At 38.0% G+C, this 13701-nt stretch overlaps 1 protein-coding gene across 16 annotated transcripts in view; it reads left to right on the top strand.

Annotated features, from left to right (window-relative positions):
- The window catches only part of BPTF (bromodomain PHD finger transcription factor), a 124887-nt gene that overhangs the window by 21165 nt on the left and 90021 nt on the right, over nucleotides 1–13701 (top strand). For all 16 annotated transcript variants that reach the window (XM_074319900.1, XM_074319899.1, XM_074319894.1 and 13 more), the window contains exon 2: nucleotides 6568–7390. In XM_074319900.1, coding sequence (XP_074176001.1) covers nucleotides 6568–7390 — 823 coding nt within the window. The remainder of the gene's footprint in view (nucleotides 1–6567; nucleotides 7391–13701) is intronic.

Here is a 13701-nt window from a genome sequence, read left to right as displayed (position 1 = left end):
CCTTATTAAGTAGACTTATTTCCATTTCAATTATGGAATACAAAAGATGGAAAGTTTTGCCTCAACAACTGCCAGGTCATTTAAATAAAGTATCTGGACATAGTAACATAATTCTCTGTTAAGGTAATAACCTATCAGAATCTTTGTTACTCAGTCAAGAAATTCTCTCCCTTAACCTAGACGATGCTAGAAATTCATTGACAAATTCTTGTTCTTTGGTTCTCTTTATTTCCCCCCAGAATTCAGGCAGACCAATTTCCATCCTTAGCATTTTCTTTTTTGTAGGCTTATTAATGTCTTTGATTAGGCTTCAGCTTCCTTTCACATCAGTTCTATTCTAATTACGCCTCCTGAGGCAACCTCTTAGTTTTGTTGCTTGAGTTTCCACAAAAGTCTCTGCTTGGTTGGGGGAATATCCAGTTTCTGTAAAGCAGTAGTTTTCAAACTTGGTTGCATATCAGAATTATCTGGAGAGAAAGAAAAAAAAAAAATACAGAGTACTGAGCTTCACTATGGGTTTTTGTAAATTTGGGTTGCATTTTGACACTACTCTTAACAGCTTGCCGAGTGATTTTGCTGCACCTCCAGTTTTAGGATGGACTGTTTTAAGGCAGCTTCTCAAACTTTAATGAGTATGTGAATCACCTGAAAAATTTGATGAACGGCAAATCCTAATTTAGTAGGCTTGGGGTGAGGCCTGAGATTCTGAATTTCTCTCAAGCATTGTAGGTAATACCAATCACATTTTGAGTAGTAAGGCTTGAAGGTAACTTCTGAAATTAGTGAGTTTCTTCTGATGTGAATTAATTTTTACTCATCTAGATTTCAGAGGAGTAGCTTTTCTAATTTCTAGGGCAGTGGTTCTCAAAGCATGGACTTCAGACCAGCACAATTAGTAGCACCTTGTTAGAATGCAAATTCTGAGATTCTATCCTAGACCTAATGAATCGGAAGCAATTTTAATCAGAATCAGCTTCTGATGTACAGAGTTTGAGGACCACACATTTGTAACATCTACAAATAATGTAAAGACATCATTTTCTTGTGTAATTGCATGGGCTAGCACTTCAAAACAACTATTTCTTTCAACAAATGTACCTTACTGTATGCCAGTCACTCTTCACAGCAATAAGCAACATAGACACAACTCCCTGCCCTTAAGTGGTGATGTTAACTACCAGTTCTCTCTCTCTCTCTCTCTCTCTCTCTCTCTCTCTCTCTCTCACACACACATACACACACACATCCATAGCAATAAACTCTCTTGCATGGTTTCCAATTGTTTATCCTTGTGTAACAATTTTTTTGTTTATTTCCTGGTGTTTTTATATTTTAGGATTGAGCCACACTGACATATCTAGTCCTGGATTACTCAGGATTGCTTTTTAGAGTTCTATCAAATAAATGAATGTTCCACAATTTAACCATTCCCTTGTTGATGCACATTTTGGTTGTTTGCAGCTTGATTGACTGCTTTTCTGAACAATATTGAATGGTCTGCATATGCATAAGGAAAGCCTCTCTAGAGAAATGTTTTTCAAATTGTGGGCTGCATGTTTTTTTTGTTGTTGTTTTTTTAAAAAAGATTTTATTGGGGAAGGGGAACAGGTCTTTATTGGGGGAACAGTGTGTACTTCCAAGTCAAGTTGTTGTCCTTTCAGTCTTAGTTGTGGAGGGCACAGCTCAACTCCAGGTCCAGTTGCCGTTGCTAGTTGCAGGGGGCGCTGCCCACCATCCCTTGCAGGACTCAAGGAATTGAACTGGCAACCTTGTGGTTGAGAGCCCACTGGCCCATGTGGGAATCGAACCGGCAGCCTTCGGCGTTAGGAGCATGGAGCTCTAACTGCCTGAGCCACCGGGCTGGTGGCTGCATGTTTTAAAAGCAGAAAGAGAATAGACGGTATTAGACTAGGATAGAAAATAAATAAGATATTAATATAGTAAGGCACATAGTAAAAGTAGTGTTTCTGTAGAACTTTATTTTTGGATGTATGTGTACTGGATTGAGATGTAAAATGTATATCTTACTTTGGGTCATGGATAAAAAGTTTGCACACTGTCTCAGGATTCCATATACAGCCTTAACCTGTCTCTGACTTGCTCTACAAAGTGGTGGTACCAATTCATAGTCCCACTGATGGTATACTGGTGTATCTGTTATTTTCCATTCTTCCCAAAACTTTGTTTTGTTGGACTTTTAAATTTTTGTCCATCAATGAGTATGCAACAGTATCTCATTGTGGTTTTACTTTGCCTTTTCCCGATAACTGGTGAGATTAATGTTAATCCTTTTTTTAAATACAGAAAAATTAATTTATCTGCTAGATATTAGATAAGTGTTGAAAATGGTAATGAGCGTAATCGTCAATGGCATATTAAATATATTTCCATGAATGGTTGAAATTACTTACTTAAACACTAATGATTGACAGTTGAGGCTTAAGTGGTTTAATTCTGAGGTTTCTCTCTACACGATAATCTGTGCTCAGTTCTAGACACTTGAATCTTTGAATTTGGCGTAATGATCTTATATTTGTATTCATACAAGACCATCAGTAGCCGTTAGTACCAGCATCATTTTATTGACTTGAATATTAACCTTTTAATGTTTGATAGATACCTGACCCATATTTTTATTTTAAAATATCATAAGATATATACATGTGATATTAAGAAATTAGTCTTCTTTTCCTGTTCCCCAGTTCTCCTCCCCAGAAGCAACCACTTTAAAAGATTTATATGACCTTTTAGACATACATACTTTATCATTGCTCCTTTTTCTTTTGTTTCTAATATTTTTCTCAAATGGTATTCTAGTCATTGTTCGGTAGCTGTCTTTTCCCTCCACTTAATAATGTATCTTAAAGATTTTTAATTTAGCACATATGAATTTTACTTCGTTTTTTTTCAACTACTGGATTGGATTCCATTGTTAAGTATTGACATATATTTAGGTTCAAAGAAAAATACAACACACAAAACTAAAGCTTTTATGAACTGTTGCATTAAGTATTTTTGTACTTAAATTCATGTGTGTGTATATCTGTAGGATAAATTTCAGGAGGTAGAATTGCTGTATCAAAGTGATATTCAGATGGATTTTTGCCAGTTGCTTTCTAAAAAACTGAACCAATTTATACTCTCCCAGTAATGCTTCAGAATGAACTGACCAGTATTTTTGTTATCGTTCAAACGTACTCACATTGTTCAGTATGTACATAGTAATCGTTCGAATAGAAGCTATTTTATGGTTTCCAGCTAGATCATATAGAATGTTTCCAGCTAGATAATATAAAATACAGAATTTTTACTTTTCTTTTTACCTCTGAAACCAACAGAAAACTAACAGATATAAAGCTGAATGAAATGTTAAAAAGTCAGACTACAATGGTTACCCCAAATCTTTCAGAATGTATGAAAGTTGATTGTTTAAAATTAAACATTAAATGAAGTTAGACAATATTCGTGCTACTCCCTTACAAATACAGAGGGTGCCAAAAAGAGTATACACATTTTAAGAAAGGAAAAAACTGTATTAAAGTTGTAATAACATATACCGACAACAAAAGATGAATACATGTCACGTTTGACTTCTGCAATTACAAGAGGTGCTCAGAGTGGTTACCATCAGTGTGATTTTAATACAGTCCTTTCCTTTTCTTAAAATATGTATACTTTTTTTGGCACCCTCTGTAGATATCTATTTTTAAACATTAACTGTTCTCATTGATAGTCTTTAAATAGTAATTTATTGTGTTTCTCGTTATAAAAAGTCTACTCTGTGCAGTGTCAGATACTGTTTTAATCAGTATTCTTATTTGCAAGGAGCAGAAAACTGACATGTTCACTTAAGCAAAAGGGAAATGGTTTTGGTTTATGTGACTGGAAAATTCAAAGGACAAAGGGAAATGGTTTTGGTTTATGTGTCTGGGAAATTCAAAGGACAGGTTCCACCAGGACACGAGTTATCAGTACTTACCTCTCACTTTTGCTTCTGTCACCCTCATTCCCTTTTTCATGAGAGAGGTAAAGGTGGGTTAGTCATCAATAGCTTCTGGCCACCTTCATGGAAAGAAAGTGCTTCAGAGCACTTCTCGGTCAGTGCCTAATAGAAAGTCCCAGGCAGACTCGCTTGTCCACCCTGGGTCATGCCTCTACTCAAGTGATCAGGAGATGGAATACTCACATGGTGAGAAGAAAGGGAAATTGTCTAAAGGCCATGATACTGGGCGAAGCCTTTTGATAAGAGAAATATGTCAAATTTTCTTTGGCATAAGAGTTGGGTGTTCAGCTGGGGAAATGCGGTGGATACTATGAAAACATAACTTATAAGGTAACATATGCTTCAAAGAAGGCTGCAAGAATTCAGAAGTATCATGGCGCGGGGGTCGGGGAGGTGGGCGCGGTTATAATAATCTTTTGAAGGAAAAGGTATAGTTAAATCTCCAGGTGGTAGTTGTGGTATATTTCATACCAGTTGATTTCTTCATAAGTTTACTTTTCTCTCTCTCTCTCTCTCTCTCTCTCTCTCTCTCTCTCTCTCTCTCTTTTGTTCTCACAGACATACTCTGAATCCAGATACTTATCTTCCGGGTAATTGTAGAAGATGCTGTGCCTCTGATCTGTTCCCCTGGTCCCAGTCATTCTAGAACATTCTACTCAGTCCCTGCCCTGCTCAGAAAATCTGTGCCAACCCTTATTACTTCCAGAATAAAGTACTGTACAAACTCCTAAACCTAACATTTGAGGACCTCTGTATTCTCTCTCTCTCTTTCCCCTTCTTTTTTTTTAAGGAGGGCGCAGCTCACAGTGGCCCATGCGGTGATCGAACTGGCAACCTTGGTGTTATTAGCACCACGCTCTAACCAACTGAGCTAACCGGCTATCCCAGGACCTCTGCATTCTGATCCTGGAACTGCTTTTCTCCTGCCTTTCTTTTTGTAATCTTTTATTTGGATTCTCTTTGACAGTGTTTTGCATAAACAGCTGAGAGGAACATGGGGACTGTGTCTATAAGCAGTTTTGTCTCATTGGCTGACTTACGTTTCTTCTGCTCTCTTTGAGGGTTTTCCTTTAGTTTAGTCTTCTCTTATACCTCTTTTCTGATTTACTTCATTTATACTTATGCAGAAGAATCCCATAATTTCCAGAAAACAGTGAAATGGGCTGGATTACCCATCATGAGGCTTACTAGTATGGTAATTTGGTGATTTGGTGATTTAATTGAATGTGTGAAAACTGCACCTGTGTAGATGGTGTCACTTTTGTGAAGTTTACTGAAATGGAGGAGGCTTCTTTTTCACTATGTAGGCTCACCAGCAGTGTCTGGCAGAGTGATCCCTTGGACTTTTTTGTACAAAAAGTAATGGGTATGTGCTTATTTGAGAAATCTACTTCCCAGTGAACGAGTAGTTGAGGTGCATTGTGTAAATTAAAAGATCTTGACCTTTTATATATTCTTTAGCATGCTTTCTTCTCCTGGTACTATGTACCCTTTTAATTTGTCCATGAGAGTAAGGAGAGTGAGTTGGAGGGCAGGGAGAAGGTACCGCAGTGAGGGACAGGGAGGAGACAGTTACGATGGTACCAGTGACTCAAAATCATGGTTAATAAAACTTAATGCACAAAAATTAACTTAATGTTAGTTGATCTCATTAAAATTTCTGATATTTAAAAACACATTTCCTATACTGTAAACATTAGGAGAAACTTGTTTCTTTCAATAAGTTTTCTTATTTATACAGTAGGGCTTATTATACTATCTGATAGACTTGTTCCGACGATTAAATGAGATAATGTGCTTGTTATAAACTAAGCTCTCAAATGCTATATATATACACACACACATATATATATTACTGGGCATCACGTCTCATAAATTGGGGAACAGGTGTCCAAAGTTGCTTAACTGACTGCTAATAAATGTAGACTGTTGTCTGCTTCCTAGGTGAGGCCCCCAACCCCCCTTTCTTCTCCCAGTGTTAGAACTCTATTTCTCTCTTCCTTCCTCCTCCTCACTTCTTCCATTCTGTTTCACCCCTAACTTTTTGCTTCACGGTGCAACTCCCCGTTTGGCTCTTAGGAAGCACTTCTGGCAGAAAAAAAGGGGTGCTACACCAGAGGGCTTTTTGTGGGGTTGTTGAGAGGCATTTCTGACACAGTGTGAGATCTACTGTGCCTGTTATCTTACATGGAGATGTTTTTTCTCATTTACATTCTTGTCAGATCTTTCACAGATGTGTTTTTTTTTGTTGTTTTTTTTAAATCATGGTTACCAGTAAGCCAGTTAACCTCTCTAGGTAATTGAGAGCTGATTATAATTAAAATTTTTGTTTACTTCTAGTTTGGAATGTAATGGGAAAACTTTGAATTTAGATTTTTCTATAGACTAAAAAGATAAAGCTAAATCATTGCTTCTTGGTATTATTTTAACTTGACAGTTATTAGAAAAATAGAGGTATGCTTTTTTATTTTTTGAGGCATGTATCCAAATAGGAAAAACTGGAAAACCCTTCACTTGTAGAAATAATGTATTGATTTGTAATTATACCATTTTTTTATTTACAGGTAGGCGAAAACCAAGAGTTCATCGGCCTCGTTCTCCAATATTGGAAGAAAAAGACATCCCACCCCTTGAATTTCCCAAGTCCTCTGAGGATTTAATGGTGCCTAATGAGCATATAATGAATGTTATTGCCATTTATGAGGTACTGCGGAACTTTGGCACTGTTTTAAGGTTATCTCCTTTTCGCTTTGAGGACTTTTGTGCAGCCTTGGTGAGTCAAGAGCAGTGTACACTTATGGCGGAGATGCACGTTGTGCTTTTGAAAGCAGTGTTGCGGGAAGAAGATACTTCCAATACTACCTTTGGACCTGCTGACCTGAAAGACAGCGTGAATTCCACGCTGTACTTCATTGATGGGATGACGTGGCCGGAGGTACTGCGGGTGTACTGTGAGAGTGACCGGGAGTACCATCACGTTCTTCCTTACCAAGAAGCAGATGACTACCCTTACGGACCAGTGGAGAACAAAATCAAAGTTCTGCAGTTCTTAGTCGATCAGTTTCTCACCACAAATATTGCTCGGGAGGAGTTGATGTCTGAAGGGGTGATCCAGTATGATGACCATTGTAGGGTTTGTCACAAACTTGGGGATTTGCTTTGCTGTGAGACATGTTCAGCAGTGTACCATTTGGAATGTGTGAAACCACCTCTCGAGGAGGTGCCAGAGGATGAATGGCAGTGTGAAGTCTGTGTGGCACATAAGGTGCCTGGTGTGACTGACTGTGTTGCTGAAATCCAAAAAAACAAACCATATATTCGACACGAACCTATTGGATATGACAGAAGTCGGAGGAAATACTGGTTCTTAAACCGAAGACTCATAATGTAAGTAAATCTGGTCTTAATTTTTGTATGTAGTTAAAATTAAGCCAGTTTGCTTCGTGATTGATGTAGCAGAGTTACGCTGCTGATGGGTGCTAAACCTCGTGACTTCATGCGTTGTAGAGTTAAATAATTTCTAACTTGAAGGAATATGTACATTAAAACAGTTTTTAAAATTGTAAAGAAAGAAGAGTATGAAAAAAGCAAAACAGACAGCATTGTATTAAGTATCTAGAATAGAAAGTAGAACGTCAGTAGGCAGAATACCACCATGGTCCTTCCTGGGTTATACAACCTACAGTCCGTCCTGAGGTAATCGCCACCCTCGCTTTGGTGTTAGGATTTTCTTGCTTCTCTTTTTAGTTTTACTAAATCTGTATGTAAAATGGAGCAAAAAAAACAAACCAGCTGTCTAAGGAGAGATCAGTTCTCCCAGTATTGGTTGCAGTCTCCCAGGAGAAGATAAGCCCAGCAGATGCATAGTCATAGTCTGGCTTCTGCTTTCCTGCGAGTTTTCAAGAGGCTCTTCCAGGCAGGTCAGTGGGAGGGTTGGGAGGCGGGTTGGGAAAGTAGAGGGTTTACCTCCGTCAGGGTGTTGGACAGTGTTGTGGTGTGGACTTGGTTTTGGACATCCTGTGAAAATTGGACCAGAGGCAGTGGACTACTTTGTGTTTCCAGCTAGCTTCTAATATTTTCCAAGTCGTCTTCTACCAGCTCAGAATTAGGTCAAATCAGAAAATCTGTGGTGGGATGAAAGGAATGTCAGAGCAGGACATGGAGGAGAGCGAGAGCAGGAACTTCATCTGTACGTGGTCAAGCCAAGCCAGGTATGGTAGCCAGGCTCACCCTTGGTTTTATAAAGATGGTACAGAGTAAGCAGACAGCTTCAGAATTTTGGGCAGTTGTCTTCTTGCAGCTGCTATTGAGAAATTTGAATCCATTCATTGATTCTTTGTATATGACTAGTTTGGACTTATATACAGAGGGTGCCAAAAAGTTTGTACACATTTTAAGAAAGGAAAGCAGTATTAAAATTGTAATACTCAGTATATACCAATAACAAAAGATGAATACAAGTCACGTTTGACTTCTGCAATAACAAGATGTGCTCAAAGTGGTTACTATCAGCGTCCAGACACTTCTGATTATGGTGAATTGTTGCTTGAGCAACGTCGACCAAAGTGTCCAGTTGTATACATTTTTTTTTGCCACCCCCGGTATATGGAAGCTTATAGAATCTTCTCTTTGCCCCCGACGTTCTGCTGTTTTTGAGTGATAGTGTGTGGGTCTGTTTTAATCCACTGGATATTTGGTAAGCACTTCCAATCTGGTAGTTGAGTCCTTTGCTTCTGAGAACTTCTCTTGAGGACTTCTTCCTCTCCTTTTCCCTGTTATATTTATCTTGAGCTATTATTTTATTGAATGTTGGACTTCCTATTTTGGTCTTCTGATTTTCTTATCTTTTCTCTCCAGTTTTCCTCTGTGTCATTTTTCCTCTTTGTGTGTGTGTGTGTTACTATTTTTCTAGAAGATTTCCTTATCTTGATCTTCCAGACTTACTATTTAGTTTTTCTTTTCCGCTATCATTTTTAAAAAAATTTTCTAAGAGCTCTTTTGTTCTTAGAATCTTCCTCCTTTTTAAAAATAATAAAATAAAATCTTGTTTTTGTTTCATTGGATATAAATTTTTTTCTAAGGACACTACTGATGGCTTTTTGTGTTTTTTTCTATCTGTGCATAATCTCTATTTCTTGTAAATTGCTTCTCCCTGATGTTTGTTTTGGTCTGTCTCTTTCTCCCTCAGATGTCCATTAATCCTTAATTTTCTGCTCCTGGTTAATGTGGGGTTATACAGGAGATTGGAAGCTCTGAGCAAGTGGGTAGGCCTTACGAATTTTGAGCTTAACTGTTGGGTTTTCCTAATCTGTTGGGAATCCCTGGTGTCACTCTCCCTGGTGTCCTTCTTGAGCTGGTCAGAAGGCCTAGAGAGGTCTTTTCTGGTGACCTACTTGGAGCATGAGGGTCTGGCTGGCTGAATGGTGGAAGTGGGCTGCACTTAACGTTCATACAGCATGTACTGTATGTATAGCCACTCAGTGCCTTGCTTTTACAGAAAACCAACAAATAGTACCTTTGTTCACACCTGTGTCTTGTGTACCCTGGTCCAGAGAACCTCAGTTTTATCTCCACTAGAGACTAAACCTTTAATGGCTTGAAGAGGATAGGTGGTCTTGGGATCTGCTCCTTAAACAGCTTTCAAGCAGTTCTCTGCTGTACGTGCTGCTCTCATTTTCAGTGCTTTTTGAGGAGTGTGTCAGTTCTCAGCTTCACCTTTTTGGTTTGGGATTGGGCTTTCTTGGCTCTCCGAAGGCAGTTAGTTACCACTTGTCCGTCTGCTTTTCTGCTTCCCAAAATTTTTTGTTGTCTGTCCAATTTTCTCTTTGTGAGTTTATATCTTTAAAATTATGAGGTGTGATAAAAAAACTACAGTGAATGTTGCTGCTGAGTGCTATCCAATGGAAAGGCAGGGATCTTCAACATGGGAAGTGGCACATTGAACCTTAGTTACAGTGTGTGACAAGTTTCAACTTGTTTGGTGCAGTTGGGTGTGAGCTACGGTTCAGAGAAGGTGTTTTAAAGTGTGCTGAAAATCATAGATCACGAATAATGCGTTAACATGAAATGGGCAAATGGTTTCATCCTCAATCAGTATAATGCTCAATCAGTGTATCACACATCACTTCTGGTATAGGGCAATTTCTGTCAAATAAAAACATTACGGTGTGTCCTCATCCACCTCATTCACCATTTCTGGCACCATGCAACTTCTAGCTCTTCCCCAAAGGCAAAATTACCCTGAAAGGTAAATCGATTCAGGACATCGAGGCAGCCATGACAGTGTAACTAAAGATATTCACGAAAGAGGACTTCCAGAATTGCTTCAGAAAGTGGCAAGAACTATGAGATAAGTATGTTTGAAGCGAGGGGGAATATTTTGACGGGGATTCATGGCAAGGCATCTTTTACTGTAATAAATTTTTTTAAAAATTTGAACATTCACCGTATTTTTTTGATCACACCGCATATTTGTTTAGCAATTTTAAGAGGGTTTCAGGAGGGAGCAGAATTAGATGTGTGGATTCAGTCTATGACCTAAATCCAGAAACTGGTATGAGAAACAGCGTATAAAGTTTTATATACAGTTGGTTGGAATCAGTTACGAGTATTTAAAAATTTTTTGTGTTAATTTCTTTCCTTGCCCCTCACCTCACAAATACCTGGTCATATTGTGTGTTTTTTTTTCTTTTTTCTTTTTTTCCTTTTGACATCTTGCTATGGAGGTGGTAGCATGGAAACTTTTGTTGGCAGAGTCATTACAAATGGTGAGGTAACTATAACCACATTTTGGTTTGAAGTTTAATGCTGTATTTCGTTTTAAGTGAAAAGTCATTGACACTGCCTGTCAGGGAACCTTTTGCTTGTAATTGCTATAGATAGTCAGCAGTTAACACACCACGTTCACTGAGTCTCAAATCCCCTCCCAAATGGGCTCAGAGTAATCAGGATTGCTGTGAACAAATTAGGAAGTAAATGAAATTTATTCCATGCTGTTGTTCTCCCATTCCTATGCTTCCCTTCCCTATCCTGCCTTTCCTTTGGATGTTCATTCTCGCTGCATCTCACTTCCTGTGCTACCCTTTCTGGCTGGACAGAGGCCAAAGGTGATTTATGCACATATAGATAGGCCTTGGCATCTGTAAGGTTTATTACACAATAATCAATGGTGAAGGCCTTGGTTTTAGAGTTTTAGACCAAGGTGGAACTAGTTGGTGATGGGTTAGTATAACTAGCCAACAGCAACATTTATTGGGCACTTAATATGTGCCTCACAAGTGTTAAAAACTATTTTTTAAATTAAATTTAGTGGGGTGACATTGCTTAATAAAATTATATAGGTTTCAAATGTACAATTCTATAATACATCATCTGTATATTGCTTTGTGTACTCACCACCTGAAGTCAGATCTCCTTCCATCACCATATATTTGACTCCCTTTACCCTTTTCTACCTCCTCCTTCCCCCCCTTTTTCCTCTGGTAACTACTAAATTGTCTGTGTTTATGAGTTTTCGTTTATCTTGTTTGTTTGTTGCTTTCAATTTTATATCCCACAAGTGAGTGAAGTCATATAGTTCTCGACTTTTTCTCTCTGGCTTCTTTCGTTCAGCATGATAATATCAAGGTCCATCCGTGTTGTTGCAAGTGGCACTGTTTCATCTTTTCTCATGGCAAAATAGTATTCTATTGTGTATATACCACATCTTCTTTATCCAATCATCTGTTGAAGGACACTTGGGTTGTTTCCATGTCTTGGCCACCATAAATAAAGCTGCAATGAATATAGGGGTGTATATGTCTTTACGGAAAAATATGTTCAGATTTTTTGGGTAGATACCCAGAAGAGGGATTGCTGGGTCATATGGTAATTCTATTCTTAATTTTTTGAGGAACATCCATACTGTTTTCCATAGTGGCTGTACCAATTTATATTTCCACCAGCAGTGTATGAGGGTTCCTTTCTCCCACAACCTCTCCAACACTTGTTACTACTTGTCTTGTTAACAACCATTCTAACAGGTGTGAGGTGGTATCTCACTGGTTTTCATTTGCATTTCCCTGATAGCTAGTGAAGCTGAGCATTTTTTCATATATCTGTTGGCCGTTTGTATATCTTCTTGGGAGAAGTGTAAGTTCAGGTTCTGCCTATTTTTTAATTGGGTTGTTGGATTTTTTTTGTTGTTGAGTTGTATGAGTTTTTTATATATTTTGGATATTAGCTCCTTATCGGAGGTGTTGTTTGCAAATATCTTCTCCCATTTGGTTGGTTCGTTTTGTTGATGGTTTCTCCTTCCTTCCTTCCTTCCTTCCTTCCTTCCTTCCTTCCTTCCTTCCTTCCTTCCTTCCTTCCTTCCTTTTCGCAGCTCACAGTGGCCCATGTAGGGATCGAACTGGCAACCTCGGTGTTATTAGCACCACGCTCTAACCAACTGAGCTAACTGGCTGCCCTGTTGATGGTTTCTTTTGCTGTGCAGAAGCTTTTTAGTTTGATATAGTCCCATTCATTTATTTTTGCTTTTACTTCCCTTGCCTTTGAGGTCAAATTCATAAGACCAAGGTCCATAAGTTTAGTACCTGTTTTATTTATGTTCTTTCATTAATCCTCACAAGAACCCAGTAATATAGGTACTATTTTTGTCTGCATTTTATAGATGAAGAGACTAAAGCTCAGAGGTTAAATAACTTGTCTTGGGACTTGCCCAAGACTCTATGGCTGTTAGAAAGTGGGACCTGGACTTTTTTTTCAGAACCTGTTCATAAAAATATTTTCAATAACTAATTTTATACAGTAGTGGTTTCCAAGCCATTATCTTGAGAAGTCTACAACTTGCAGTGTTTTAGCTGTTAATATCAGTGCTTATAACTGGGGAGGCAGGGAGATAGTATAATGGTTTTTGCTGTATCTGGGCTGGGTATTTCTGAGATGTTTAAAATTTTGAGACAAAGGCATTTTTAGAAACTATAAAATAAGTCATGTGCCAAAAAAGTTTTGTTTTCTGATAAGTCAGGATCAGTATATAAAACAACACTCAGACAAAGATCTTTTGAATGTGGTTAAGTACAAACCTTTGAAATTACATGAGTCAGAGAACTTAGGAAGTTACCTTTGAAGCACCTGTGGATGGATTTGTGCTACGTTATTGATGAAATGAAATAATCTACTTTTCTAAATTCAACAGTAAAACTCTTTAAGTTATATGTTTGGCAGTGAAACTATTTAAATGTATTTGCTTTAAAATGTTTAATCATAGTGCCTCAAATTGCTTTTCTAAATGCATAATAAAGTACACAAAGTTTAATGAAGATTTCAGACAAATAAGGATATCTTTTTTCATGCTTTGACATTTTGATTATTTTCTTTGTCACGTCAAATGTGAAACTTTAAATATCTTTGTTAGTGATAATTAAGTATTCCTTGTCAATAATTTGAGTAAATCTGAAAGATGTTAACATCTTTATAAAGTTACATTAGAACAGTTTCAGTTTAAGTGCCCCCTTGTGGTAGATTATACGTATACTTCTGGTGAAAGTTTGGAAGCCACGTAAACTGCTCCGTTCATGGTATGTGGAGATTTGGTATAGGCTCTTCCTGGAAGCCCAGAAGCTTCAAAGGATGAATTATGTTCCTGGGGGACGTGCCTGAAACAGTCTTGGGCAGGGCACAATTTTTAATTGTATTGCTGGTAGTTTGTAGAA

The sequence above is a fragment of the Rhinolophus sinicus genome, linkage group LG15, assembly GCF_036562045.2.
Source record: "Rhinolophus sinicus isolate RSC01 linkage group LG15, ASM3656204v1, whole genome shotgun sequence".
NCBI classification, from domain to species: domain Eukaryota; kingdom Metazoa; phylum Chordata; class Mammalia; order Chiroptera; family Rhinolophidae; genus Rhinolophus; species Rhinolophus sinicus.
The sequence above is the reverse complement of the archived record's forward strand: the minus strand, read 5'-3'. Positions and strand labels throughout refer to the sequence as shown.